At 49.1% G+C, this 25,908-nt stretch overlaps 2 protein-coding genes across 3 annotated transcripts in view; one reads left to right on the forward strand and one right to left on the reverse strand.

Moving 5' to 3' along the window:
* The window catches only part of LOC309382524 (uncharacterized protein), a gene marked incomplete at its 5' end in the record, with an annotated part of 469,143 nt that overhangs the window by 410,094 nt on the left and 33,141 nt on the right, over positions 1–25,908 (forward strand). The gene's annotated exons all lie outside the window — the stretch shown is intronic.
* Positions 1,112–15,963, reverse strand: LOC309384821 (H-2 class II histocompatibility antigen, E-S beta chain-like). Of its 2 annotated transcripts, none has more exons than XM_081938627.1 (6): positions 15,814–15,963; positions 12,323–12,595; positions 2,882–3,163; positions 2,610–2,723; positions 2,348–2,371; positions 1,112–1,489 (listed from the first exon to the last, which is right to left on the reverse strand). In XM_081938627.1, the coding sequence occupies exons 1-6, from the start codon at positions 15,896–15,898 to the stop codon at positions 1,476–1,478; spliced, it is 792 nt and encodes a 263-aa protein (XP_081794753.1). In that variant the 5' UTR covers positions 15,899–15,963; the 3' UTR covers positions 1,112–1,475. The 2 variants fall into 2 exon arrangements, with proteins under 2 accessions (XP_081794753.1, XP_081794752.1); XM_081938626.1 differs by lacking the exon at positions 15,814–15,963 and adding an exon at positions 13,878–14,052.

Below are 25,908 nucleotides of genomic sequence, written 5' to 3' on the forward strand. Positions count from 1 at the left end.
TCTCTCTCTCTCTGATCTTGGACGCTCGGCCGCCTTCGGCGAGAGCAGCAGAAGCCGCTCTCCTACCGGCGCAAGGTTTTGCTATTTCCTCCTCCACCTGGGTTCCTGGTGATCCCACCTCGCAGACTTCCCACTAGTAACTCCCTCCTCCCCCTCCCGTGTCCCCAGTCCGCTCTCTCTTCCCTTCTTCTCTGTTCGGTTTCTAGCTAACTATCTCCCCCTCGGATCCTGGCAGAACTAAGCAGAGCCGGCTCAGCGGGGCCAGGCCTGTGCCAGGGGAACAGGGGGAAAACGATGTCAGGTGGAGACTCAGCAGCCGCCGCAGCCTCTCCTCAGCCGTTGCCCTTCTCGCTGCCCAAGCCTCCCCCTTTGATGCAGCTCAACCCCGGCGAAGGCCCCGTAGGAGCTCCCGGGCAGGACCAGTCACTGAAAAACGCCCGCATGGGAGGCCAGCCGGACTGGCATGCTGGGAAGCCCGTCAGTCTTCTGGCACCTCTCCTTCCGTCGTGCGGGGAACCCAAGCCGCTCCTTCCCTTCGAGCCGGCTTCTCACCAGCCTCTCCATGGGAGGCTCCTCGGCAACCCCTGTGAAAAGGTCGTTCGAGCACCAAAGGTGTCGCGACACACAGGTTGAGAACCGCTGATCTAGATCAACCCCCTGCTCGATTAGGGGTGACCCATCACCATCTATACCATCAAGCAGGAGACCCCATGCCATTAGATTCTGAGCCCCAAAGAGGGAGGGAGGGAGGCGCTGGGTGCCAAAATCTGGCAGGAGTCTCCGGTTGTGAAGGAGGGAAATGGCTCAAATGGCTGGGTGAATGTAGGGGGAAATTGCCACCAATGTCTCCCCAAAAGTGCTTGGAGACCACTGTGTCTGCTGTCATTCTACTCCTCCAGAGGGGGTTTGGGTCGGCTTATCCAGGGAGGGGAAGGGTGTGGACCCCCTCCTTCTTGGAGACTTCCCTTCCCCTCACTGGATAAGCCAACCCAAACCAGTTCTGGCTTGTGACCTGAAGCAGCAGGGATGGTCAATCTAGAGGCAGCGGACGGAGGAGCCTCCTGTGGGGGAAGGAAAGAGGAGGAAGAGGAAGGAAGGAAGAATTGCAGGATTTTCTTACATCAGAAGTTTATTCCTTTACAGCAAAGCAAAGGGAGGGGAAGTGATTCGTAGTAAGAATAATGTAGATGAAGCTGCTGTGGGTTCAAAGCCAGGGGAGATGAGGGGGCTGGAGGGACAGGTCCACCCAGCATTCCTAGGGGCAGTCTAGATCGTCTCCAACCCTCCTTCCCAAGAAAGGGAGGCCCTGAAACGATGCTTGGGGGAGGGGCATCTCAGCAGGAGAAGGTCCAGGCTGACATTCTCCTCCTCTCCCCAACCTGCCACCTTCAGCCTCCATTTTTCAGAGGTTGCAAACAGGACAAACAATCATCAGCTACTAAAGAAATAATTTCCTTTTGCATCAGAGAGCAGGATTAATTCATGAGTGCTGTAGAAAAAGAGATGGGGAAGAAAATTAGAATATAAAGAGAAACTTTTAGTGTAAAAATCATATTATCTTCCATTTTAGCACCCCAATCCCAAGGCAGACCCACACTGCAGGGGGGTGGTTGATAGGCAGGGACAGATAGAGGGAGAATGTGCCGATTGTAGGAACGAAAAGGCTGGGATGGATGAGGGATTCCTCCCCCTTTCATCTCCAGGGGATTTTGGAATTCTCCCTGACTTAATTAAAGGGTTAATCAAGAGGGCATCCCCCTCCCCACTCCCTGCAGACCTTCCATATGAAGAAAGAAGAGGGGGCTACAAAGGGGGTGGCAGAAAAAGGTGCAGACTGAGGTCACTTGGCCAGAAATTGTGTGAATTCTCACAAGGAGAAGGGGGGGTCAGGAAGAGGAGCCTGTCAAGGTTCCAACTAATGAGCCCAAATGAGTCTGAAGGGGGGGCCAAGAAGGATCATCTCGGATGGGGGAGGGGTGTCTAGTTCAGGGTGAAGTTTTGGAAGTTGGAGTTCATTAAGTTGATAGGGTCATCTCAAGGGCTCAGCTCCACCTTCCATCCAAGTACGAAAGGTGCTTAAGAACGAGCTAACAAAGCGATAGAACAATACCTGAGATGCTTATGTTAATTATCAGCAATTTAGGTGGGAACATCTCCTGCCATTTGCTGAAGTGGCCTTCAATGACACAGTGCATAGTAGCATGGGACTCACCCCTTTCAGAATAGCCACAGGGGTGGAATATTGTTCAGGCATGTTTTTTTTTAAAGGAGCAATTAAAGAATTAAAAAAAAACCACCTATAACTTTTAGGAGGAGTTCAGATAAGGGAGGAAGAGGAGAAACTCACCTGCAGGAGGTTGGATGGGAATTGCTGGAAGGAGAAAAAGACCCAATCAGGACCCTTCATGGGCTGCAGGACTCAGGGGGTCCCCCTCCCCTTCGATAGCCCATAATAGGTTGCAGGATCTTCCCTTAATAGCCCCTCAAACAAGATAAGCTGCCAAAAATATTCCTCCAGGAGACCCTCTTGGCCACCTGCTGAGCTTGATGAGAGGCCTCCCCTAGGTGGTCCCCTCCCCACAACCTCTCCTCCAGCCCCCCAGACTCACCTTTCTTGCTCTTCAGGTAGGAGAAGAGCCCCACCGCAAAGAAGGACACTCCTATCACAGCTCCCATAATCCCTGTCCAGAGTTTGCTCTTGGCAGAGCTGGAGGTACGAGGCTCTGGGGAAGGAGAAGGAGCCTCACCTGAGCAGGAGGATCAGGCCCACCTTCCCCCAGGAGGAGGGTCCATTCTTATTCTCTCTACAGGGAGGGTCCTTCCCCTTCTCAGGTTGGATGGCATCCCCAGAGGAGGGGAGGGAGGGAGCGGAGGGGCTTACCCCACTGGACGGTGATGGGGGCCTCCAGGCTGGCGTGCTCCACCTTGCAAGTGTAGATGTCTCCTCGCTGGGGCTGGGTCTCCAGCATCACCTGCAGCTGGTAGGTCCAGTCTCCATTCTGGAGCTCCTCCCCATAGGCCACGCCCTCCTTCTCCTCCTGGCCATTCTTCAGCCACTGGATCTCGATCTTCACGGGGTAAAAGCCCGTCGCGGTGCAGAGGAGGATGGTGTTGGGGGAATTGGGTTCCATCTTGGTGGGGGAGATGGTGACGGTGGGCTTGGCTGGAGGGAAGGAGGAGAAGGAGGCACATGAGAGGCACAGGTTGGTTAGTTCAAGGCTCCTTTTCTCTCTTAAAAATATTCTGTGTTTTGAGTGTCTGTGGAGATTCTGAGTCAGTCCAGGTCATGGTTGACCCAAAAGAGCTTTTTTCCCCAAAAGACATTTCGCTTCTCATCTGAGAAGTTTCTTCACTTTTCAGTGCCTGAATCGAAGCTTCTTGGATGAGAAGCAAAATGTCTTGAAGGAAAACCAAAGTCCAGTTGCCTTTGGAGAAAAGACATTTGGGACGGTGTTTGGAGTCATCTTCCAAAGCAAATTGCAGGAAGACATGAAAAGGGATCCTGAAAAATGGGGAAACCTAAATCCTTCTTGGTTGGGATCAGGTGACCTCATCAAAAGGGAAGAATCGTCAAAATAGGCAAATCCCTCAGCAGAAGAACAGAGTTGGAAGGGGCCTTGGAGGTCTTCTAGTCTAACCCCCTGCTCAGGAGGGAAACCCTGTAACATTTCAGATATGTGGCTCTCCAACCTCTTCTTAGAAACCTCCCGAAATTCCACCTATCAGCTGTTCCAGGCTGCAAGGATCATCACCGCCTATCATTTCCTCCACACACCCAACAGAAATCCCATTTTTAAAAACACCCCCTCCCTCCTCCAAGACACCACTTTCTCCTTCTGTCCATCCAGGAATTTCATTTAATCGACATTTGGAGACCTCTCAGTTTAAAACAGCAGGAACACACAATACATTTTGTCTCCCTCACACGGTGATATTCAAGGTTCATTTTTAATATCAACTTTAATGCTGAATGCAGTAGAAAATGTGACCCAGAGTTAAACATTTCTTTCTGATGAAGCACCCATAGAATCGATGGTAGTTTTGGAAGGTTTGGGGTTAAAGTATTGCAATTAGTGAGATGCTCCTTTGTTGGGGTTCATTGAACAAGAAGTATAAGACTCAGAGGGGATTTTTCCAGAGAAATGGAGGCTGAATTGATTTTGGGGAGAGTTCAGGAAAGGCTGAGAGCCTCTCTTGGTGGCCAGAGAAAAGCTTTGGCCCCTCGGGGGAAGGAGACGCCCGGATCTCTCCGGAGAGAAAAGTCAGCTCAGAAGTCAAAGAAAAAGGAAGAGAAAATCCCCCCAAAGAGACTCAAGAAACACCCAGTGATTTCAGGTCTCCTGAACTGCAGCCGGACCAACAATTTGCTCTAAATGCACGGAATATGCAGCGTCGCCAGCTGCATTAGGGAGGGCTCATACATGAGATGAAATAACAGGATGACAGCAAAGTTTCCTTGAGATGATATGAGCCCCGAATGTGTTCTGGAGCCTGCTTTTATTAAGTCAGAAGGCATTCAAAAAGTTTCCATTATTATCGTGTGATTACATGATTGGTTACCTGCTTGTGGCAGGGCAGAACTAAACAGGTTAGCATACAGCCATATAATTGGTTAAAGCTTTCCATAGGATGTGGTTTTTTTCTCTCCTGTCCGGAGTTCTCTGGACAGGCTCTGTGGTTAGCATTTCTTGCATAAACAGCAGGTGTTGAAGCATAGCAAAGGATGTGGTTTTCTATGTCGTTAGGCTACCTTGACCATTGCAAAAGATCCCAACATCTCCTCCTTTTTTTTTTAATTTCAATGGAAAGGCTGTGGCGGTTGGAGCCGGAGTGTGGCCCAGGCCCCTCCGGGCCCGAGATTCACTATCACTCACTGACCACTGGATACAAGGTCAAGTCCTCCGACTCAGCCTGTATCGTTGACCTTACCCTGATGTTTTTTTTTTTTTTGAGGAGATGTTTGTATGGTTTGCAAAGTGAGCTAAAGGATTGACTCATCCTCTTCACTCACGATGAAATTATTTGACACCTCATCCTGAGGTATGGGTTGGTAGGTCCCTCTGCTTTCGAGGTCCCAGAGGGTATTCTGGGATTGCAACAGCATGGTCTGCAATGAATCTATTCTAGATGTAATAAATGTAGAAAAGCGATTAAATAAGCATGGACCAATTGTGCACACTAATACAAGCAAAATTAATGGTCCTATAAAAGCACTTAGCAAAGTGTTGAGCTAAGGGGAAAGGTTATACCAGTTTCCAAACCATCCTTGTTGATCTTCCCTCTCCTTTTTTCATTTATTCAGGCCTTCTCTTGAGTTTTGTCATAGAGTCCTGTACTATGCCAGAGTGGTCTGCATAAAAACAACATTCTTCCCTTAAGGCCACACATAACCATAAAAACAACATTCTTCCCTTAAGGCCATACATAACCATAAAAACAACATTCTTCCCTTAAGGCCATACATAACCCCCCCTTCTTTTTTTAAAAAAAATAAATCGAGTCCTCTTCTGTTTTGCAAAACCACTTCTGAGAGGGAGGTTAAAGATTGTCATGTTAGGCAAAGTATTGTTAGGAATACAGTCATGTGGATGTAACTTGGGATGGAATTGGCAGACATGGCGATCCGGAATTCACAAGGTATAGCCTGGGAGTATAAAGTCACACATCAATGGTTGCAGACTCAGGAGACGGGGAGGCTGGCAGCGGAGATGGGTGGGGTGCTGGTGCAAAGTAAGGCCGGATACAGCGACCAGGAACCCACAAGACTTTTTCAGGCAGTTGGACTGCTGCGTAGCCTCTTCCCCAGGTGATGAGATCAGCAGGCCCTCTCCAGGCAGGATCTGGGAGTTGGCGATACCAAACCTGAGGGCGGGGGAGAGAGAGGGAGGGGGAAGAAAAATGCCTTGTGGCAGCAGAAGAGGCAGGAGTGCCAGTCAAGTTTAAAAAATTCAAGGAAAATAAGCATAAGTTCAAAATGTTTTGCACCGTTGGGAGGTTAGGGAGGTTTTTCCCTTTTTTGTCAATGTGTCTGTCTAATGCATGTTTTAAGGTTTGGTTAGCCCTTTCAACCAAGGCTTGACCTTGGCTGTTATAGGGAATGCCAAACTTATGAGTGATTCCCCATTTCGAACAAAAGTCAGCAAAGGCACTGCTGGTATAAGCAGGGCCATTGTCAGTTTTGAGTTCATTTGGACGTCCCAGCGATGCAAAGGTACGAATGCAATGATTCATAACATGCTTGGTGGATTCACCCCTTTGGGGTGAAGCCATGATGAACCCAGAAAAAGTATCAATAGATACGTGAATATACTTCCATGGGGAAAAGGAAGGATATTGGGTAACATCCATTTGCCAAATTTGACAGCATTCAGTTCCTCTGGGATTGACACCCATAGGAATGGAATGAGACTGTTTACTACAAGTAGGACATTGTTGTAAAATTGCCGAGGCTTCGGCAGCAGTGATGCCAAATTGTCTAATGAGAGCCTTTTTGTTTTGATGAAAGTATGAATGACTTTCCCAAGGAGTGGGAGAGGTAAGAGGAAAGACAATTGTAGACGCAGAAGCAGCAGTGGCAGCTGCATCAGCACGGTCATTGCCTTCCTGGATGATGCCAGGAAAAGGTTGATGACTTCTAATGTGAGAAACATGAAATGGATTTGACCTAGCATTGATAAAAGATTGTAAAGCTAAAAATAATGACATCAAAGAAGATTCAATAGAGGGAGATAAATAAGACATGTAGACGGAAGAAATAACTTGGAAAACATACAAACTGTCTACTATAAGATTAAAGGGTTGATGTTGAAAGTGTTGAAAGGCCAATAAGGAAGCAGCTAATTCAGATCGTTGAGCAGAAGTTTGTTCAGATGTGGTTTTAATTATCCATTCACCATCCTGTTGCCAAGTGCATGCACCAAACTGCTTGCTGCCATCAGCAAAGACAGTGACTGCATTAGCAAGGGGAACAGGTGAGTAGGGGGAGGACCACTGAAAAGGTACAGAGTTCAAGAGAGATAGTCGAGGGTCATGGGGAGCATGACAAGACACTTTACCAGGCCAATCCGCAAGAGCAAACTGTAGGTGGTCACAAGTGGAAAATAAAGATTCCCAAGTAACAAGAGAGCAAGGAACAAACAACACAACAGGCTCGAAGCCCATGAGGGCTTTTGAGCGATTTCTAGATTTTATTATTAAATGAGCAAACTGAGAAGATTTCTGAGTGATAGAGGTTCGAGGAGTGTGAGATAAATGTATCCATTCTAAAATAAAAAGTTTTGGAGGAGAAACAACCTGAACAAGGGCAGCAGTGGGAATGACAGGGGTGTTGATGATTAAGATTGATAAAGGGATATTTTCTTGCATCCTATCTACCCATTTTGTTGATAAGGCTTCATTAACTAATTTTATAACAGCATGATGTTCTTGAGTTAAACCTATTCTATCAGAAGGATGTTTTCCTAAAGTTAGTGCAGAAAAAAGAGGAGACAATTGATGAGTAGTAAGGCTTAAATAATGACGGGTCCAGTTAATGGAACCCAAATATTGTTGCAACTGCAAAAGAGTAGGATTATCAGGAAGTTTTAAAAAGGGAAGGACAGGAACAGATTGAGAGGCAAGGACCTTGTGTCCTAAATAAGAAAAAGGATATGAAGTTTGAATTTTATCAGGGGCAATATGCAAACCTCCTTGTTGTAATATGGTTTGCAGTGTAGGAAAGGTTTTGAGGACAGTCCCTTTGGGGCCAGGGGCTGCTACTAAGATATCATCCATATAATGGTAAATTAAAAATTGAGGAAATGCCTTTCGATATGGTTGTAAAATTTGGGAAACATAATATTGACACATGGTAGGTGAGTTTAGCATTCCTTGGGGCAAGACTTTCCATTGATATCTGGAAGTAGGTTTAGAATTGTTGAGTTCAGGGATAGTAAAAGCAAAAAGATGTTTATCCGCAGGATGTAAAGGAATAGAGAAGAAACAGTCTTTTAAATCAATAATCATTAAGTCATAATCTTGAGGGATAAGGTTAGGATTGGGTAGGCCACACTGGAGGGCCCCCATGGGTTGTAAAACGTGGTTGATGAGGCGCAAATCATTCAGAAGACGCCAATGGCCTGATTTCTTTTTAATGACAAAAACAGGTGAATTATATGGGCTAACAGATGTTTCAATGTGGCCTTTTTCTAATTGTTGAGCAACTAATTCTTTTAAAGCTTGTAGTTTTTCTATAGGTAATGGCCACTGGTCGACCCAAATAGGGGTCGTAGTCTTCAATTGCAATTGAAGTACAAATTGTTGAGGGTTCATTGTAATGTGAGTTTGCCTTTAAGTTGTGACATTAAATCTCTTCCCCACAAGTTGATGTGAAAAGGCAAAATGACAGGCTTAATGTGGGCGGTGATGGTACTGGAGTCTGAAGTGACAGCAAGCCAATCCTTACTAATGCGAGCTGACTGAGATCCACCTACCCCTCTGACGGCCGGGGCGGAGTCAGTGGGCCAATGGGAGGGCCACTCAGCAGACCGGATTACTGACACGTCAGCTCCAGTGTCTAAAATACCAAAAAAGGAACGCCCATTGAGTTGAAATTCAGCAGTAGGGCGAAAGTGCCCCACAGTTTGTTCTAAGGCCAACGCCTGAGAAGATGAATCCAGAGCAATCATAGTGGCTACAACATCTCCCTTTTTTATAGTAACTGGAGAGTTGACTATGATTGCTAAGGCTAAGTCAGAGAGAGAGTCAGAGGAACGCAAAAAAGGAGAAGCAAGCACCCCCTGAGCAGTAAGATCAAGATTAGGCATAACGATGACAGGCAGAGATGGAGGCAATTGGATAGAGGTTTGTGGAGAAATAAAAAGAAAATCAACTTTTCCAGGAATTACATAGTCAATTGTATCATTAGCAACCATAGGGTATGACTGTGACCAAACTTTAGAATGTTCAATTTCAGCCTTTGGGGCGGGGCTAGCTGTAGGCCCCTCAACTAGTTTCCCGACTGTTGCTGGTTTTGAGATGATGGGCTTTTGGGAAAATTTTGATGTGGCTGAGACTGGTTGGTGGAGCGACACTGGTTTGCCCAGTGAAAACCCTTTTTACATTTAGGGCAAACAGTGGAAGGTCTGGCCATGGTTGGGGAGGAATAGCGATTAGCGCCACCTCCTGGTGCTTTGCATTGATTTTTAAAATGTCCTGGTTTACCACAGTTAAAGCAATTTCCCGTAGGGTGCGAAAGTGGGAGCACCTCAGAAGCAGAGGAAGAAGAAGACGGAGCTAAAGACGTGGTTATGGCAGAAGCTAAAGCAGCCATTTTATGACTTGTAGTACCCACAATGCGGCAAGCTTGTAAAAGGTCCGCTAAAACAGTACCAGGCTTATTGGCAATGGGTTGAAGCACCTTTTGACAGTCAGGATTTGCATTTTCAAAAGCCAATTTCATCATTAATTCATTGCGAGCCTCCACATTGTCAATTTGTCATTCTAAAGCCAATTGAAGACGACTAATAAAAGATGCATAATCTTCATTTGGGTTTTGCATAATTTTTGAGAATGTTTGTAGGGGAACACCTTGGTTGTCATCTACCTTTCTAAAGGCAGTGAAAGCAGCGTCCTTAATTATTGGAAATGCTGCTCTGTCAGACAAAATCTGTTGTGCAATGGTTGCACGAGTGCCAGTCCCCATTAAATCATCTAAAAGTACGTTTTGAGGAAGGCCACTAGTGACAGCAATGGCAATTTGTTTTCCATATTCTGAATTCCAAATAACATATTGAGAGGGAGTTAAAATCATTCCGAAAAGACATTGCCAGTCAGCTAAAAGCATTTCAGCAGTAGCCGAGGAAAGTGAAGTAAGCAAGCCAAGAACATAGCGAGAATGAAGACCATAATCCCTGACAGCGGCTTTAATGTCTCTTATATTTTTATAGTTGACATGATGGTGAACAGGTTGGACTGCTGCTCCGGCAGGAGCTCCCTGTGGAGCTGCCCAACTTACTGGAAACAGAGCAGAGGTCTCAAGGTCTTCAGGGTCGATTTGACCCTCCCGTCTAGCCTGATGGAGAGCTTGGACTATAGATCCTCCTTGAGTTTGTAAAGGAGGAATTGGAGCAGTCGCTCTAGGATGGCTTAAGGTAGAGAGCGAAGCCTTTTCTTTTTGAATTTCATCGTACGGGGGAGGTACGCCACCTCCTGGCTTAGAAGGTGAATTAGGATCATATTTATGATGAACAACTAAACATTCCATAATTATGCGCCAATTAATCACTATTTGAATAGGTGCTCTAGGAGATTGATGCAAATATTCCCCCAATTTGATCCATATAGAGATTTTTAAAGTCCCTTTCTCAGGGTAAAATGGAAATTTTTGCCAAATGTAAGTTAACAAATTCCTAATCTCCTTTTTCTTTATTCGTGGTAATTTTTTACCACTTTGAGAGGCGATCTTAGAAGTAGCATCGATTAATTCCCCCAATTCCTTCAAATGACCTATTTGAGGTTGGGAAAACTTTCCACCCATAACTCACGAGATCCTGTCGTCTTTCAGACGGACGATTTGCGCGGCTTTCCTCAGCGATGAGAATGGGCAGTTCGATCTAACGGCTTCTTCGCAAAGAAATCACGTCGGGGTCACCAAAATGCAGCGTCGCCAGCTGCATTAGGGAGGGCTCATACATGAGATGAAATAACAGGATGACAGCAAAGTTTCCTTGAGATGATATGAGCCCCGAATGTGTTCTGGAGCCTGCTTTTATTAAGTCAGAAGGCATTCAAAAAGTTTCCATTATTATCGTGTTATTACATGATTGGTTACCTGCTTTTGGAAGGGCAGAACTAAACAGGTTAGCATACAGCCATATAATTGGTTAAAGCTTTCCATAGGATGTGGTTTTTTCTCTCCTGTCCGGAGTTCTCTGGACAGGCTCTGTGGTTAGCATTTCTTGCATAAACAGCAGGTGTTGAAGCATAGCAAAGGATGTGGTTTTCTATGTCGTTAGGCTACCTTGACCATTGCAAAAGATCCCAACAGGAATATTTATTCAAAGAAAGGAAACGAAGGCAAAGGGACTAAGAAAAACAGATTTAATATTCTTTGCTTCTCCTCTAAAATATTTTCATGGCAGTAAAAATAATCCTTTTGTGAGGAGGGATTTCACAGGAAGGAAATATATGAATCCCAATGAAATTCAGGATCACTATTTTGAATTTATGAGAAAAATGCATTCTGCTTAGGGGGAGAAAGCTGGGGAGAAACAAAGTCAAAGGGACTGAGGCACTTTCAGGAGTTATGAAAAATCATTAGAGAAATTAGTAGAAGGGAGGAAATTTCCATGGTAAATATTGCTGGAATGAGAATTATTTCAAATGTGCCAGATGACAAGAATGTTGAATTGATAGTAAGAAATAATTAAATGTTGAATATTATCAATCAGGGGATTATTATCTCCAGGAAAACATCCTCTTTGGTGGTAAAACTATTTCAAACTCTCTCTCAAATTTGAGAGAATATTATTCATTCGTTTCCTAATTCTGATATCCTATTAGATGGATGTCATCGTCCTCCTAGCTTATTATATTATTTATGTATATATGCTATTATTTATGTATTTATTTTATTATGTATTTATTTATTTTATTATGTATTTATTTTATTATTTAATTGTGTATTTATTTTATTGTTTATTTATTTATTTTTTATTTATGTATTTATTTATTTTATTATTTATTTATTTAATTTTTAAATTTTTATTTATTTAATTTTTCATTTATTCATTTAATTTTAATTTGTTGATTTAGTTTCATGCACTTATTTATTTTACTTTCCTGACTTCTAAAGGTTGGTGGATGAATAGATTCGATCTCTTGGGGGGATCCAGGGGGTCCCAGATTCCGGGGAGGGGAAGGTTTGGGGTCCTTATGGGGGGGGAGGAGAAGGGGGGAGTTGTGGGAATGAATGAGGGTCAGAGGGAGAATTGGAGGGAGGAGGAGGAGGAGAACTAAGGAGGAAAACTTCACCCGGGAGAGTCTCCCTCAAGGGAAGGAAAGGAAAAGGAGGGGGTCCCCGCATCCCCTCCCCCCCAAACTGCCCCCTCCCCCACACACTCCCCCCCTCCCACCAGACTCCCCCCTCCCCCCAAACTCCCCCCCAAACTCTCCCCTCCCCTCGGACTCACCTCTCTGGGCAATCAGCCTTGGCCGCCTCATAGCTGCCCACCTTGTAGCCCTGTCGGCAGAAGCGATCCCCTCGGGCCTTCTCGTACTGCAGGAGCTGCTTATTGCTGTTCCAATAGTCCGCATCCCCTCCCCAAACTCCCCTCGGACTCACCTCTCCGCCCAACCACAGGGCCGCCCTGGAGAACCTCGTAGTTGTGCCGGCAGAAGCGATCCACAGAGGCCTTCGTGTACTGAAGTTTCTGCTTATCGCTGTTCCACTTGTCCGCATCCGCCTTCCCCAACTCCGTGACGGCCACGAACTTCCCGAGGTCGCTGTCGAAGCGGACAAACTCCTGCCGGTCGTAGAAGTACCTCTCCAGGTATCTCACCCGCTGCGTCCCGTTGAGGAAGCGGCATTCGAGCTTCCCCTGGTGCAGGAAATGGGCTGCGAGGGGGGGGAGGAGGAAAGCCGTCAGGAGGGACTCCAGGGCCCATCGCTCCCAGCCGCTATGAAAGGAGGAGGGTCCCACGGAAGGAGCGAGGGGGGGCTGGAGGTCTTCCGCGAGAGCCTGGAGAAGGACGCCCCCTGGAGGAGGAAAAGGGGACCCTCTCAGTCCCAGAGAGGAAGGCAGACTTGCTGGCCGGAAGGGGGTGGGGGTGGGACAGGAAAGAAAGAGGGGGAGGGGAGGGAGGAGCCTCCTGGTGGACCCCCCCCCTCCATCCTCCCAGGGAGGGAAAAGGCAGGCAGAAGCTCAACTGGTCGAGCAGGGAACGTTGGGTCTAAAGGGGGAGGAATGATGGGGGGAGGGGCTGGAGGGAAGGTAATAATATCCATATCTCCCCCCCATCTCTTCCTTTGGTGGGGAGGGGAACATGGGGAGGGGGCACAATGAGGACATCTAGACTGAGACTCCTGGGGTCTCCCAGCCCTTCAACCCCCACCTTCCCTGGGTCGCCCCAACTTTTCTTCTTTCCCCCAATCTTCAGCCCATCTCCCTCCCTTGGGGGGATCCTCGGGGATCACACCTGTTTCCTAGCCCCCTCCCCCCAAAGACCCCTTGCACCCTCCCCCAAGAGCCTCTCAAAGGGAGGGTCTCCAGCCCCCTTCACAAAGGGGAGTTTTTGAGAGCCAATGGAGAGGAGCGAATCAGAGCCTCCAAATCCCCTTCCCTCACTTCCCCCCTCCTCCTCCAGGCCCCGATGGAGCCATGGGGGATTTTGGGTGGGTGGGTGGGGGGTCCTTGGCCTCCTCCCCAAATTCAGGGTCTCCCCCAGAAGGGACGGAAGCCCCCCTCTTGCCTGACCTTCAAAGCCTCAAATTTGAGATTCAGGAGAAAAAGTGGAAGTTTCTGAAGAAGCCAAAATCCTTTTGCTCAAATGAATCTTTTTCCTTCTGGGGATTCAGGGCTGAAAATGCCTCATTTTCCCTCTTTCGCTTTTCCTTCCCTTCCTCTCTCCAGGCAGCCCACTCCCACCCAGGCACTTGGGGAGGGGCGAGAGAGAGGCTCGGCTGAGACCCCCACTCGGCTACCATCGGGGAAGGGGGAGGGGTCCCTCTCCGTTTCTCCTGTAAGTGGTGAATGTGGGGAGGAAGGGGGAGGAGACCACGCAGAGATCGAGGCTGTTGGAGGCTCTGGAGACCCAGCAGTTTCCTTCCCCCTCCGGGGGTCTTTCCCAACCTCCTCCTCCCCCCAACCCCCTCCTCCCCCGCCCAGCCCCCTCCTTACCGGGGGTCTCCTTCCCCCCTTGGCTTCCGGGGATCCGGGCCAGCGCCCCCACCAGCAGCATCAGGGGGAGCCCAGGAAAAGCCATGGATGCCGCCCCACAAGCGCCCCAAAGAGAGAGGAGAAAGACGCCGATGCCTCCAGCCCCAGAGGCGGAATCGGGGGGTCTGGATTGGGGGGAGGAGGAGTTTCCCTCGGACTTCGGCCTTGGGAGTGTCCGGAAGGAGCAGGAGGACCAATGGGAATCCTCCCTTCTGCAGCGTCATCGGTCTCCGGGCAGAGCCTCCCTTGACTTCACCCGATAGAAGACTTAGTGAGAGAAGCCGAGAAAGGGGGAGGGGGAATAATTTCAGGGGGGGGCTGCATTCGAGGGGGCTGTTTCATGCCAGCTCCGGAGAGGAATCTGGACTTCCTTTTGCCCCATTTCCCCCCCCCCCCACGATTCTCATCCGGTCTCCCTTCCTCTGTGCGCCTGGAGGGTGGACTAGATGCCCTTTGAGCTCCCACAGTACCCAGAGGGAGCCCAGGCTGGAGCTGCGGAGACTCCAGAAGGGCGAAGTGGATCCAGAGCTCGAGGGGTCCTTCTGGGCTCCCCCCCCCGCTCAGTATGGAAGGAGGGAGCCCCCAAAACAGCTGCACCGGGTGACAAGTGGGGAGGGGCAGCCCCACAGCCAGCCAGGACTTGGGGGTCCCACACTCACCCCAATCCGAAGGGAAGCCAGGAAAACCCTCAGCTGACAGTCCAGGCAGGAAGAGGCGGAGAGGATCTGCAGGGATCCCTCCTGATCCAGCCAGATCCTCTCTCCCCAGCCCCTCCTCCTTCACGGGGGAATCTCCGTAGGGATCCAGGGGTGAAATCTAAATTTTCCCCCTATTCATTCTTTCTTTCTTTCTTTCTTTCTTTCTTTCTTTTTCTTTCTTTCTTTCTTTTCTTTCTTTCTTTCTTTCTTTCTTTCTTTCTTTCTCTCTCTCTCTCTCTCTTTCTTTCTTTCTTTCTTTCTTTCTTTCTTTCTTTCTTTCTTTCTTATCTTTCGCAACCCCCTCCCTCCCCCCTTTTTGGTGGGTAGACTCATCTGAAGAGGAACCGCAGCCGCTGCGTCCCGTTGAGGAAGCGGCCCTGGTCCTTCTTCTGGGCTAGGAAATGGGCTGTGAGGGGGAGGAGGGGGAGGAAGGCTGTCAGGAGGGACTCCAGGGCCCATCGCTCCCAGCCGCTAGGAACGGAGGAGGGTCTCACGGAAGAAGGAGGGGTGGCTGGAGGTCTTCCGTGAGAGACTGGAGGAAGACGCTCCCTGGAGGAGGGAAAGGGGACTCTCTCAGTCCCAGAGAGGAAGGGAGACTTGCTGGCGGGGGGGGGGGTGTCTAGTGGGGGGAGGGGGACAAGAAAGGGGGGGGGAATCCCAAAATATCCTCCCCTTGCAGCCCCTCAAGATCCCTTCAACGGGAGGGTTTCCAGCCCCTTTCACAAAGGGGACCCAGTTCCGGAGAAGCAACTCAGAGCCCCCAATATCCCCCCTCAGTTCCCCCTCCCCCTCCAGTTCCCGATGGAGCAATGGGGGATAATGGGGGGTGGGGTGGGGTGTTCTTGGTCTCCTCCCCAAATTCAGGGGCTCCCCTGTGAAGGGGGAGCTGGGGAGAGGATCCAGCCTCACTTTCCCTCTTTCGCTTTCGCTTTCCCTTCCCTTCCTCTCTCCAGGCAGCCCACTCCCATCCAGACACTTGGGGAGGGGCGAGAGAGAGGCCCGGCTGAGACCCCCACCTCGGCTATCATGGGGAAAGGGGTGGGGTCCCACTCTGTCCTCCTGGGGGTGAATGTGGGGAGGAAGGGGGAGGAGACCGCACAGAGATCGAGGCTGTTGGAGGCTCTGGAGACCCAGCACTTGCCTTCCCCCTCCGGGGGTCTTTCCCAGCCCCCTCCTCCCCCGCCCAGCCCCCTCCTTACCGGGGGTCTCCTTCCCCCCTTCGCTTCCGGGGATCCGGGCCAGCGCCCCCACCAGCAGCATCAGGGGGAGCCCAGGAAAAGCCATGGATGCCGCCCCACAAGCGCCCCAAAGAGAGAGGAGAAAGACGCCGATGCCTCCAGCCCCAGAGGCGGAATCGGTGGGTCTGGATTGGGGGGAGGAGGAGTTTCCCTCGGACTTCAGAAGTGGGAGTGTCCAGAAGGAGCAGGAGGACCAATGGGAATCCTCCCTTCTGCAGCGTCATCAGTCTCCGGGCAGAGCCTCCCTTGACTTCACCCGATAGAAGACTTAGTTCGGCGCAGAGAAGAAACTCAAGTTGCTTATTCAGCCCAAGACCCCTTTTCCCTCCTCAGAATATTCTAGACCACCTCAAAGGGAGGGTCTCCCTCCCCCTGCACAAAAGGGAGAATTTGGGGGAGTTAATTTCCCAGGCCCTTCTCTCAAAGCCTCCCCTCCCCCCCCCCGCCCTCCAGGTCCTGATTGTGGAATCGGGGATTATGGGGTGGGGGGTCCTTGGTCCCCTCCCCAAATTAAGGGGCTCCCCCAGAAGGAATCCAAGCTCCCCTCTTGCTTGACTTTCAAAGCCTCAAGTTTGAGATTCAGAAGAAAAAGTGAATTTTCTGAAGCTGCCAAAATTCTTTTTCTTATACGGAGTTTTGGTGTCATTTGTGGATTCGGGTCTGAAAATGCCTCAGTTTCCCTCTTTCGCTTTCCGTCTCCTTCCTCTTTTAACGGAAGAAGCTTTGGGGGCTCCAAAGGGATTTGGGCCTTGAAGCTCCCACTTCTCTTGCCCTCCAACCCCTTTCCCAAAGTCTCTCTTGGGGGGTCTCAGCTCCTTTCTCCCCCACTCTGCTCCCCAGCATCCGTGGGTCCCTCCCAGCCCCCTCCTTAGAATAGAATAGAATAACAGAGTTGGAAGGGACCTTGGAGGTCTTCTAGTCCACCCCCTCTGCCTAGGCAGGAAACCCTACACCACTTCAGACAAATGGTTATCTGACATCTTCTTAAAGACTTCCAGTGTTGGAGAATTCACAACTTCTGGAGGCCAGTTGTTCCACTGTTTAATTCTTCTAACTGCCAGGAAATTTCTCCTTAGTTCTAAGTTGCTTCTCTCCTTGATTAGTTTCCACCCATTGCTTCTTGTCCTCCCCTCAGGTGCCTTGGAGAACAGCTTGACTCCCTCTTCTTTGGGGCAGCCCCTGAGATATCGGAAGACTGCCATCCTGTCTCCCCTGGTCCTTCTCTTCACTAGACCAGCCATGCCCAGTTCCTGCAACCGTTCTTCCTACGTTTTATCCTCCAGTCCCCTCATCCTCTCTGCTGCTCTTCTCTGCCCTCTTTCTAGGGTCTCCGCATCTTTTCTACATCGTGGTGACCAAAACTGGGTGCAGGATTCCCAGTGTGGCCATACTAAGGCTTTGTAAAATGGTATCAACACTTCACGTGATCTTCCTTTTATTCCTCTGTTGAGGCAGCCTAGGATTGCATTGCCTTTTTTGGCTGCTGAAACACTCGGCTGGCTCATATTTAAGGGATCGTCCAGTCGGATTCCAAGAGACTCTCACAGTTCCTGGCATTGAGCCAAGTTCCACCTCGTCTCTACCTGTCCAGTTGGTCTGTTTTTTTTTAACCTAAGTGTAGGACTTTCCTTTTCTCTACCTTGAATTTCATTTTGTTACATGGGGCCCTGTGTTCAAGTCTCTCAAGAGCCTTTTGGATTTTGAGCTTGTCTTGTGGGGTGTTGGCTATTCCTGCCTGCTTAGTGTCATCTGCAAATTTGGAGAGTTCCCCTTCTGTTCCCTCATCCAAGTCGTTTATGAAGATATGGAAGAGTCCTGGGCCTAAGAGGGAACCTCTGGGTGCCCCACTGCTTCCTTCCCTCCAGGTAGAGGCAGACCCATTAAGGACTACTCATTGGGTAGGGTTTGTCAGCCAGTTAGGAATCCCTCTGGTGGAGATGCTTCTGTCCCACTTCTTACTAGCTAACCAAGAAGGAGGTTGTGGTCTACTTGGTCAAATGCCTTGCTGAAGTCTAAGGATACAACGTCCACAGTATTTCCCTGGTCTAATAATTTAGTCACTATGTTGAGCAATGAAATAAGATTGGTTAGGGATGATCTGTTTTTAACAAACCTGTGCTGGCTGCTAGTTATTACTTTACTCATTTCTACTAGAGCTTTACTTGAGCCTCGGGAAGGTGGGAAAGATTTAAAGGCTACTGGATTTAGAGGTGGGGGCGAGGACCAAGGAAGGTGAGACCCCCCTTCATTTCCCCCCTTTAGGTTTTCTGCTCCATTCTAACCTTGTCCCCTCTCCCTGGACAAGGGGAATTGGGTTCACATAAGGTCTTCCAAACAGCAGGAACTGAGAAAGGGGGGAGGGGCAGAGTTCCAGGGAGGTGAGGCCAGGCTAAAAGTAGAATGGGAAGTGGATCTTTTGAGGGAGGTGAGTTCGAAGAGGGCCTGAAGCTTCTCCCTCCCTGTCTTGGAGGCTTTTCAGCATATACAGTAGCCAGGTGCTTCCTGGTGGTCTCCAATCCTCAGGCTAACCAAGCTGATCTCTCTCACCTAGGTGAGATCATCGGAGGATGGGCAGCTGCCAGCTGTTGAGTGCTGATTATAAAATATCAGCTAATGGTTGGTGATACCTGATCAGGTGAAGGCTCAGAGCCCCACAATCCTCTCCCAGCTGCAGCAGGCAGACATCCCACAGGGCGCGTATCCTCAGATGGCCTGGATCCTTTCCAGGGATTGGTTGGGGATGTTGGGGGTGTCAAACTCCACCCTGCCCCCCACCAGCCTCAGCAGGCCAGAACTGGGTCCTCCCCCCTGCAGCTGAAGGAGGAGGCGGAGTCTGAACCTCTCCCACAATTGTGTGTTTGGCCACAACAGTCACACAAAATTGGCCCCAGATCCAGGCAGACTCGGGTGGGAGGCCCATCGCTCTCCTGATCAAAGCAGAACTTCCAGGCTCTTTTCATGTTTCCCCCTCCCCTGACACACACACACATACACACACACACACACAGAGAGAGAGAGAGAGAGCAGCTTTTCTTCCTCCGACCCCCAACAGCCGCAGAGGCGCTTGGGTTTCGCTTCCCCAGCCTGAAGCGTTGGGCTCTTCTGAAGCGGAACTGAGGAACTGGCCAGGATCCATCAGGCAACAAGCCTCCATTCTTCATCAGGGCAGCTCAGGGACTGCCCTCTTCTGCCCCATGGCTGAGCCTCCAGGTGGGGCAGCCCCTTTCTTCCTCTGCCCCATTGGAAGCGGCTGAAGGTGCCCTTCCTGACCCCCTGATTAGATGGAGTCCCTTCTCCCTCAGTTAAAGCACATTGAAGAAAACAGTCCTTGACTTATAACGGTTCACCCAGACAAAGTTACAAGGGCACTGAAAAAAGTGACTCTTTGCCTAATATTCTTTCTTTTTAAAGCTTTTTTTATTGCTTTGAATGTGTTTTTAAATACTTTCAAGTATATTCCTGTTTTTAGCTTTGCCACGTGTGACCCAGAATCATTTGCTGTGAGATGGGTGGCTATTTAAATTGGATGGATGGATGGATATAAATAGATGCCATGTTTCCGTGAAAACAAAACAGGGTCTTATATTCTTTTGACCCAAAAATAAGCACTTGGCCTTGGGGGGGCCTTATTATTTTTGAGGTGCAGGAGGCGGCGAGCGTGGTCACCTCATGGCTGATGCTGCGTTGCAATATTTTCAGGTAGGGATTATTTCCGGGAAAACAGGGTAGATGGATGGACGGATGGACGGATGATGGACGGATGGATCCATGGATGATCCTAACCCGTATAATGGAAGCGTATTTGTTCACATGAGTCTGTTGTCCATTTGTTGCAGCCTCTTTCAATATGTTCCAATTTCCGCCCTTGAAGCAATCCCCTCGTAGAGCCTCCGTAGCTTCTGCCGGCCACCCTCTCCCTCGTTTTCCAGTTGCTTTCTCCGGTTGATTCCCCTGAGGTCTCCGCTTCCAATTAGCTTCTAAAACTTTGCTTTCACTTTCAAGCCCTCCGGATGAGGAGAGCCAGTCAGTTCCCAAAGCCCACCTTCTGGGTCCTTATGACGGGCAGCTCTCATCCCCTTTCAGAAGCCCCCCATGTGGGTGTTGTGGACCATGGTCCATGAATGTGGATTCCCCTCCAGAGAACCATCCCTTAAGCCAGGCTTGCTTCCAAGGTGTTGCCTTCCCTCCTTGGATGGTTCCCTTTGTTGGGAGAGCAGAAGAGGAAACCACCTGAGCCCCCATCTCTTTGGCTCCCATGCCCACCTGCTCCGAGGCTCTTGGCATCGTTTCCAGTGACTTTTTCATTCCTCCCCGCATGAAAGAGGAAAAAGGGATAATAATCTGTGGGCTTCAATATTTCTTTAAGCCCCTCAGTCACATCTTTGATACGTTCCCCCCACCTGGGAAACAGCTAAACTCCCTAGTTACCACTGAGTCAAAGGCTTTGCAGAAGTCTATGTAAATTGCGTCTATTGCTTTACCCTGGTCAAGATGTGTGACTCAAATGTTTCTGCAGTGTAGGAGCTGCAGATTACAGGACAATTTTTTCCTGAATCCAAACTGCTTGTTAGAAAGCAGGTTGTTTGCTTCTAAGCAGAGGGTGGAGGGCTGGTTTATAATTGATTCCGTGACTTTACAGGTGAGGCAACACAGCGAGATTGGTCTGTAATTTCCAGGGTCTTTTTCTTTCCTCCCCGCATGAAAGAGGAAAAAGGGATGATAATAATCTGTGGGCTTCGTTGTTTCTTTCAGCCCCTCAGTCACGTCTTTGATACGTTCCCCCCACCTGGGAAACAGCCAAGCCCCCTGGTTTGATTGCCTACGAATTGCTGGTTCAGTTCCCCTGAGCAATGAAGCATCTTTCACCAACAATGCCTCTTCCTTGTCAAGGAAATCTGATTTCTTTTGCCTGCCATTGATACATTTGGTGTTGTCCCTTCTCCGGGTTCTTCCACGCTATCTTGCAAGGGGAGGGATTTCCAACAGGAGCCCAAATCTTCTCCGTGTTTGAGACAATTCCTACAATGAGACACCCACCGATTCTTCCTGTGGTGACCCCAAGACCCCAGATGAGGAAGGGGAGGGGAAAGTTCTGTCCTTAGAGATTGAGTCCATTGGAGTCCTGTAGAGCCTCCACTCCCAATTTTCTATAGAAGGAAAAGTTTTTTTCTAGAGTAACAAACTGATTTCCTCTCAAAGGAGTCTTCCTATCAAAATAGGAATCTGCTTTGACGATAAACAGAGGCGACTAATATTTATCTTGGAAAAAGGCCCTTGCCATGAATTACTAGAAGCTACTAAGGGTAGAATATTTGGCCAATTATCCTGCTGGAAGTTTCCACAACAGTGTAAGTATTGTTCTGGCATTTATTCCTCAGTTTCTCCATCCGTTGTAGATGATGATGATATCTGGAGAGATGGAACTTCACATCCAAGAGTTGAAAAAGACTCCTCCAAAGATCTCCAGGTTTCATGGCTCAGTCTTTTCTGTGGGAATAGGGTCTCTTTCTCTCTTCTCTCCCCTTCCCTCTCGTTTCTGTTTTTCTCTATTTTTCCTCTCCCTTTCTCTCCTTCCTTTCTATCTCTCTTTCCTTCCCTTTCCCTCTTTCTTTTTCTTTCTTTCTCATTGAATATGATAGCAAATCCAAAATAAAGTTATTAATTGTAGGAAATGGCTTCTCTGTAATCTTTTCATAGAGAACTCTTAAGTTGATAGAAGCCGGCAAGATCTCGCTAACAGCAATAGGATAGATATTTTGATTTCTTTTCAGTTTGACAATATAATACGTTATCCAAAATTATAACTAATCTTATTTTCAGATGCATTTTTTGGCCATCTCTGTTAAAAAAATCAGACTTGCTTCCAATTTGTGCCTTCTGGCAAACTGCAGTTTTCTTGGCAAGAGATCTAGCTTGCCATTGTTTTCGTCATAGGTGTGAGAAAGTTTCCTTCTTTCTTTCTTTCTTTCTTTCTTTCTTTCTTTCTTTCTTTCTTTTCTCTTCCTTTCTTTCCCCCTGATTTGTTTCCCTCTCTTTTCCCTCTCTCTCATTCTCTCCCTTTAGCTCTCTTTCATTTCTTTCTCCCTCTCCCCCTTCTCCCTCTAAATTGTTTCCCTCTCTTTTCCCTCTCTCCCATTCTCTCCTTCCAGCTCTCCTTCATTTCTCTCTCTATCTCTCTCTCTATCTCCCCTTTTCTCTTTCATCTCTTTCTTGCGCGTGCAAGCAAAATACCCTCCTGGGCCGGGATGACGGCGGCGGGGACAGCGACTCCTTCCACTGCCACCACTGAGAAGTGAGTAGCTGGCTGGGCTGCGCAGGAGACTCCTCAGCGCCAGACTCAGCTCAGCGCCAGCTGCGGTCCCCTCCGTGTTGGCTCAGGGAAGAGCCGGAGCAGCCGCCTCTGGATGCAGAGAGGGAAGAGTTCCAGAGCCCTGCGCAAGGAGAGCCCCGTGCAGCGCAGGAGAACCGGAGCTCTTCCCTCCCGGCACCCAACCAGCTACTGCTGCTGCTCCCGTTTCCCCTCCTTCCTGAGCCAACACAAAGGGGACTGTTAGATATTAGCATATATCGCAGCAAGTCTCCTCTCTGGTCCGCCGCTACGGCGGGAAACAGGTATCGCTCTGATTGGTCGAGAGGCGTATCCAATTCCTATAAAAGGGGAACCCTCCGGCCACAGAGCAAGCTGGATCACTACTACTACTAATAAAGAGCTGATAAGTCACTACGTGTCCGCAGTCTGTTCTCTCGTTGCCCAAATCTAACATTGGCGACAAAGGTGGGATCGAGAGACAGATAGGACGAAGAGAGCTACTTCAGAATCTCAGGATTCGATCCAGCCCAGGAATTCGGCAGAAATTCCGGCAGCCATCTCAGGACACCGCAGCGCGGCAAATTCAAACGAAGAGAAGATGGCAATGCACACTCCACCCGCTCCATTCGACCCAACGAACGACGAATGGGAGGCTTTCATGATTCGTTTTGAGTGTTTTCTCGAAGCGAACGAATACACGGGGATAACAGATGCCCGAAAGAAAAACATTTTCCTTGGCTACTGTGGGCGAGAAGTCTTCAACACGGCCAGAGACCTCACCGCGCCTACTCCGATACAAGCGGTATCATGGATGGCGTTGCAACAGACTCTACAGACTCATTACGCGCCAAAACCTTCCCGCCACGTTTGCCGCCAGGAATTCAACACGCGGAACCAGAAGGCGGGAGAATCAATAAACCAATATGTTGCAGCCCTACATAAAGTATCAACTAACTGCGAGTTCAGGGATCTGGACGAGCATATCCTGGCACAATTTGTCTGTGGGTTAAGGGTCATTTCGCTACAAAAAAGGCTGTTAGCAAACGCAAACTTAACCCTACAAATAGCGCTAAACGAAGCAAGGGCATCCGAGTCAGCGGAAAGATCATCGGAAAGCATACAACGCGGATTCAACATAAGCCAGCCAGCACCCAGACAAACCAGAGTCCACTACGAGGACACCAACCCCGACTACGAGGATCCCGAGTTCGAGGACAGTCACCTGATGCAGAGCAGTCACATGAGGCCTGGGGGGAGAACCGGATTCCGTTTGCCGCCCTGCGCAAGCTGCGGAGGGAATCACCCCCGGTCTACCTGTCGGTTCAGGAACGTTGTTTGTTCACACTGCAACAAACTGGGTCACATTGCACGAGTGTGCCGGAGTGAAGTCCCTGCCTCACGGCAGCCGCCCACGTACCGCCAACAGAAGCCCAACCCAGGGGCTTGGCGAAATCAAAAAGGGCGCCCAGAGAGAAATCCACAAGTGTTTACCCAGAGAGACAATTCCCATAGAGCTGAAAGGGCGTATTCCCAGAGAGATTATACACAAAGAGCTGAGAGAGCGTTCTACCAAGACGCTCAACGAGAGTATTTCCAGGATACAGATGCTGAGATAGAGTTGACCCAGAGAGAGGAATTGCGAACGTATCTCACCACAATAAGTCAGGTCCGCACCAAGCGGCCTAAAAAGCTGAAAGTCACAGTCCTCTTGGAGGGCTCTCCTTGCGAGCTGGAAGTTGACACAGGATCATCCTTGACGATCATTTCATGGGCCTCCATGAAAAAGGCTATCCCTAGCCTCAAAAAGAGCCAACTACGCGCACCAGACATCCTGCTACGAGACTACCAGGGGAACCGAGTCCCCATCGTGGGCCAAGGCAAGTTCCAAATTCGCTTCAAGGACATCATAGCCCCGCTGCCCGTGACCATCGCCAGCGCTCCGTTACAGAACCTTCTAGGACTAGATTGATTTGAAGCCTTGGGGTTAGAAGTCACCGGGATCAACGCCGTGGAGAACAGCAGCGCTGAGCAGATTTTTAAGGAGTTCGAGGATGTGTTCAGCCCCGGTCTTGGTAAGTATGTGGGTAAACCAATCTCATTCAATTTAGACCCCAAAGTGGCGCCAATCCGACTTAAACCGAGACGAGTGCCTTTTGCACTCCGCCCAAAAATAGATAAGGAGATAGATAAGTTAGTTGAGCAAGGAATCCTTGAGCCGGTGGATCACGCGCACTGGGAAACTCCCATTGTGACCCCAGTCAAGCCAGATGGGTCAGTCCGCATCTGCGCGGACTATAAATGCACAATTAATGTCGCGCTACAACAAAGCGCATATCCTGTGCCAGTAGTACAACACTTATTGCATTCATTGGGGCCAGGAAAGATATTTGCTAAATTAGACATGGCACAAGCTTACCAGCAGTTGCCCGTAGATAGCGCCACAGCGGAGGCCCAAACTATAGTGACGCATAGAGGAGCATTCAAATGCAACCGGCTACAATTCGGTGTGAGTATTGCTCCAGGTCTGTTCCAGAGCGTCATGGAACGGCTTTTGCAAGGGATACCGGGAGTCGTCCCCTATTTTGACGACATCTTGGTCTCCGCTGCAAACGAGGAGCAACTATTAAAAAGAGTCAGAACTGTTTTGGCCAGAATCAGAGAAAAGGGCCTCCGCCTCAAAAAGGAAAAATGCAAAATTAATGTGCCTAGCGTAGAATTCCTGGGATATAGAATTGATGGTCAGGGAATACACCCCACTTCAAAGAAAATTAAGGCGATCCAGGACGCCCCCACACCATGAAATCAGACCGAGTTGCATGCCTTCCTCGGACTACTTAACTTCTACAGCGTTTTTCTGAGACAGAAGGCGACCGTTGCTGAGCCATTACATCGACTACTCCAGAGGAACGCAACATGGAGATGGGGATGATCCGAAGCAGCAGATTTTGCCGCAGTAAAGCGTTTGCTCACCACTGACTCGCTGCTAGTACAATACAGCCAGACGCTACAGCTGGTATTGACCTGCGACGCATCACCATTTGGAGTCGGCGCAGTCCTTAGCCACAGGATGCCAAACGGGAACGAAGCACCCATCGCCTTCTACTCCAGAACTCTTTCATCGGCTGAGAGGAATTACAGCCAGATGGACAGGGAAGCGTTAGCTGCTGTAGCTGGAGTAAAACGTTTCCACGAATACCTCTACGGCCGCGATTTTGAACTGATTACAGATCACAAACCGCTGTTGGGACTTTTGGCGGGAAACCACCCCACACCAGTCTCCGTTTCTCCACGCATGACCAGGTGGACTGTTTTCCTGGCCACGTACTCATACAAGCTAATTCATCAACCGGTCTCTACTCTAGGACATGTAGACGCACTCAGCCGTTGCCCACTTCCGGATCTCTTGCCAGACCCCACTCCCGAGGTACCGGTGTTGTTAATTGACTGTTTGGACTCAGGACCGGTTTCTTCCTGCGACGTTGCCAGATTCTCTGCTAGGGACAACATAATAAAGCAAGTTCAAACCTGGGTTTGGAGGGGGTGGCTGAAGGGAAACGTGGGCCCGGAATTCAAGTTATTTTGGGGGAAACGTGATGAGTTTTCAGTGTTGCAAGGTTGTTTATTGTGGGGGGATTGAGTTGTTATTCCGTATGCGTTACGTAGAAATGTATTAGAGGCATTACATGTGGGGCATCCGGGGATCGTGAGAATGAAGGCGTTAGCAAGAAGTTACGTTTGGTGGCCCA

The sequence above is a fragment of the Natrix helvetica genome, assembly GCF_964273705.1.
Source record: "Natrix helvetica genome assembly, chromosome: 1".
In the NCBI taxonomy this organism is placed as follows: Eukaryota; Metazoa; Chordata; class Lepidosauria; order Squamata; family Natricidae; genus Natrix; species Natrix helvetica.

Excerpts from the sequence above, each read along its gene's own strand:
- LOC309384821 (XM_081938627.1), bottom strand. The coding sequence starts at position 15,898 with ATGGCTTTTCCTGGGCTCCCCCTGATGCTGCTGGTGGGGGCGCTGGCC. Across the intron at positions 3,164-12,322 it reads CCCTGTGGTTGGGCGGAGAG|CCAAGCCCACCGTCACCATC; the intron begins GTGAGTCCGAGG and ends CCTTCCCTCCAG. Across the intron at positions 2,372-2,609 it reads CTACCTGAAGAGCAAGAAAG|CAATTCCCATCCAACCTCCT; the intron begins GTGAGTCTGGGG and ends TTCTCCTTCCAG.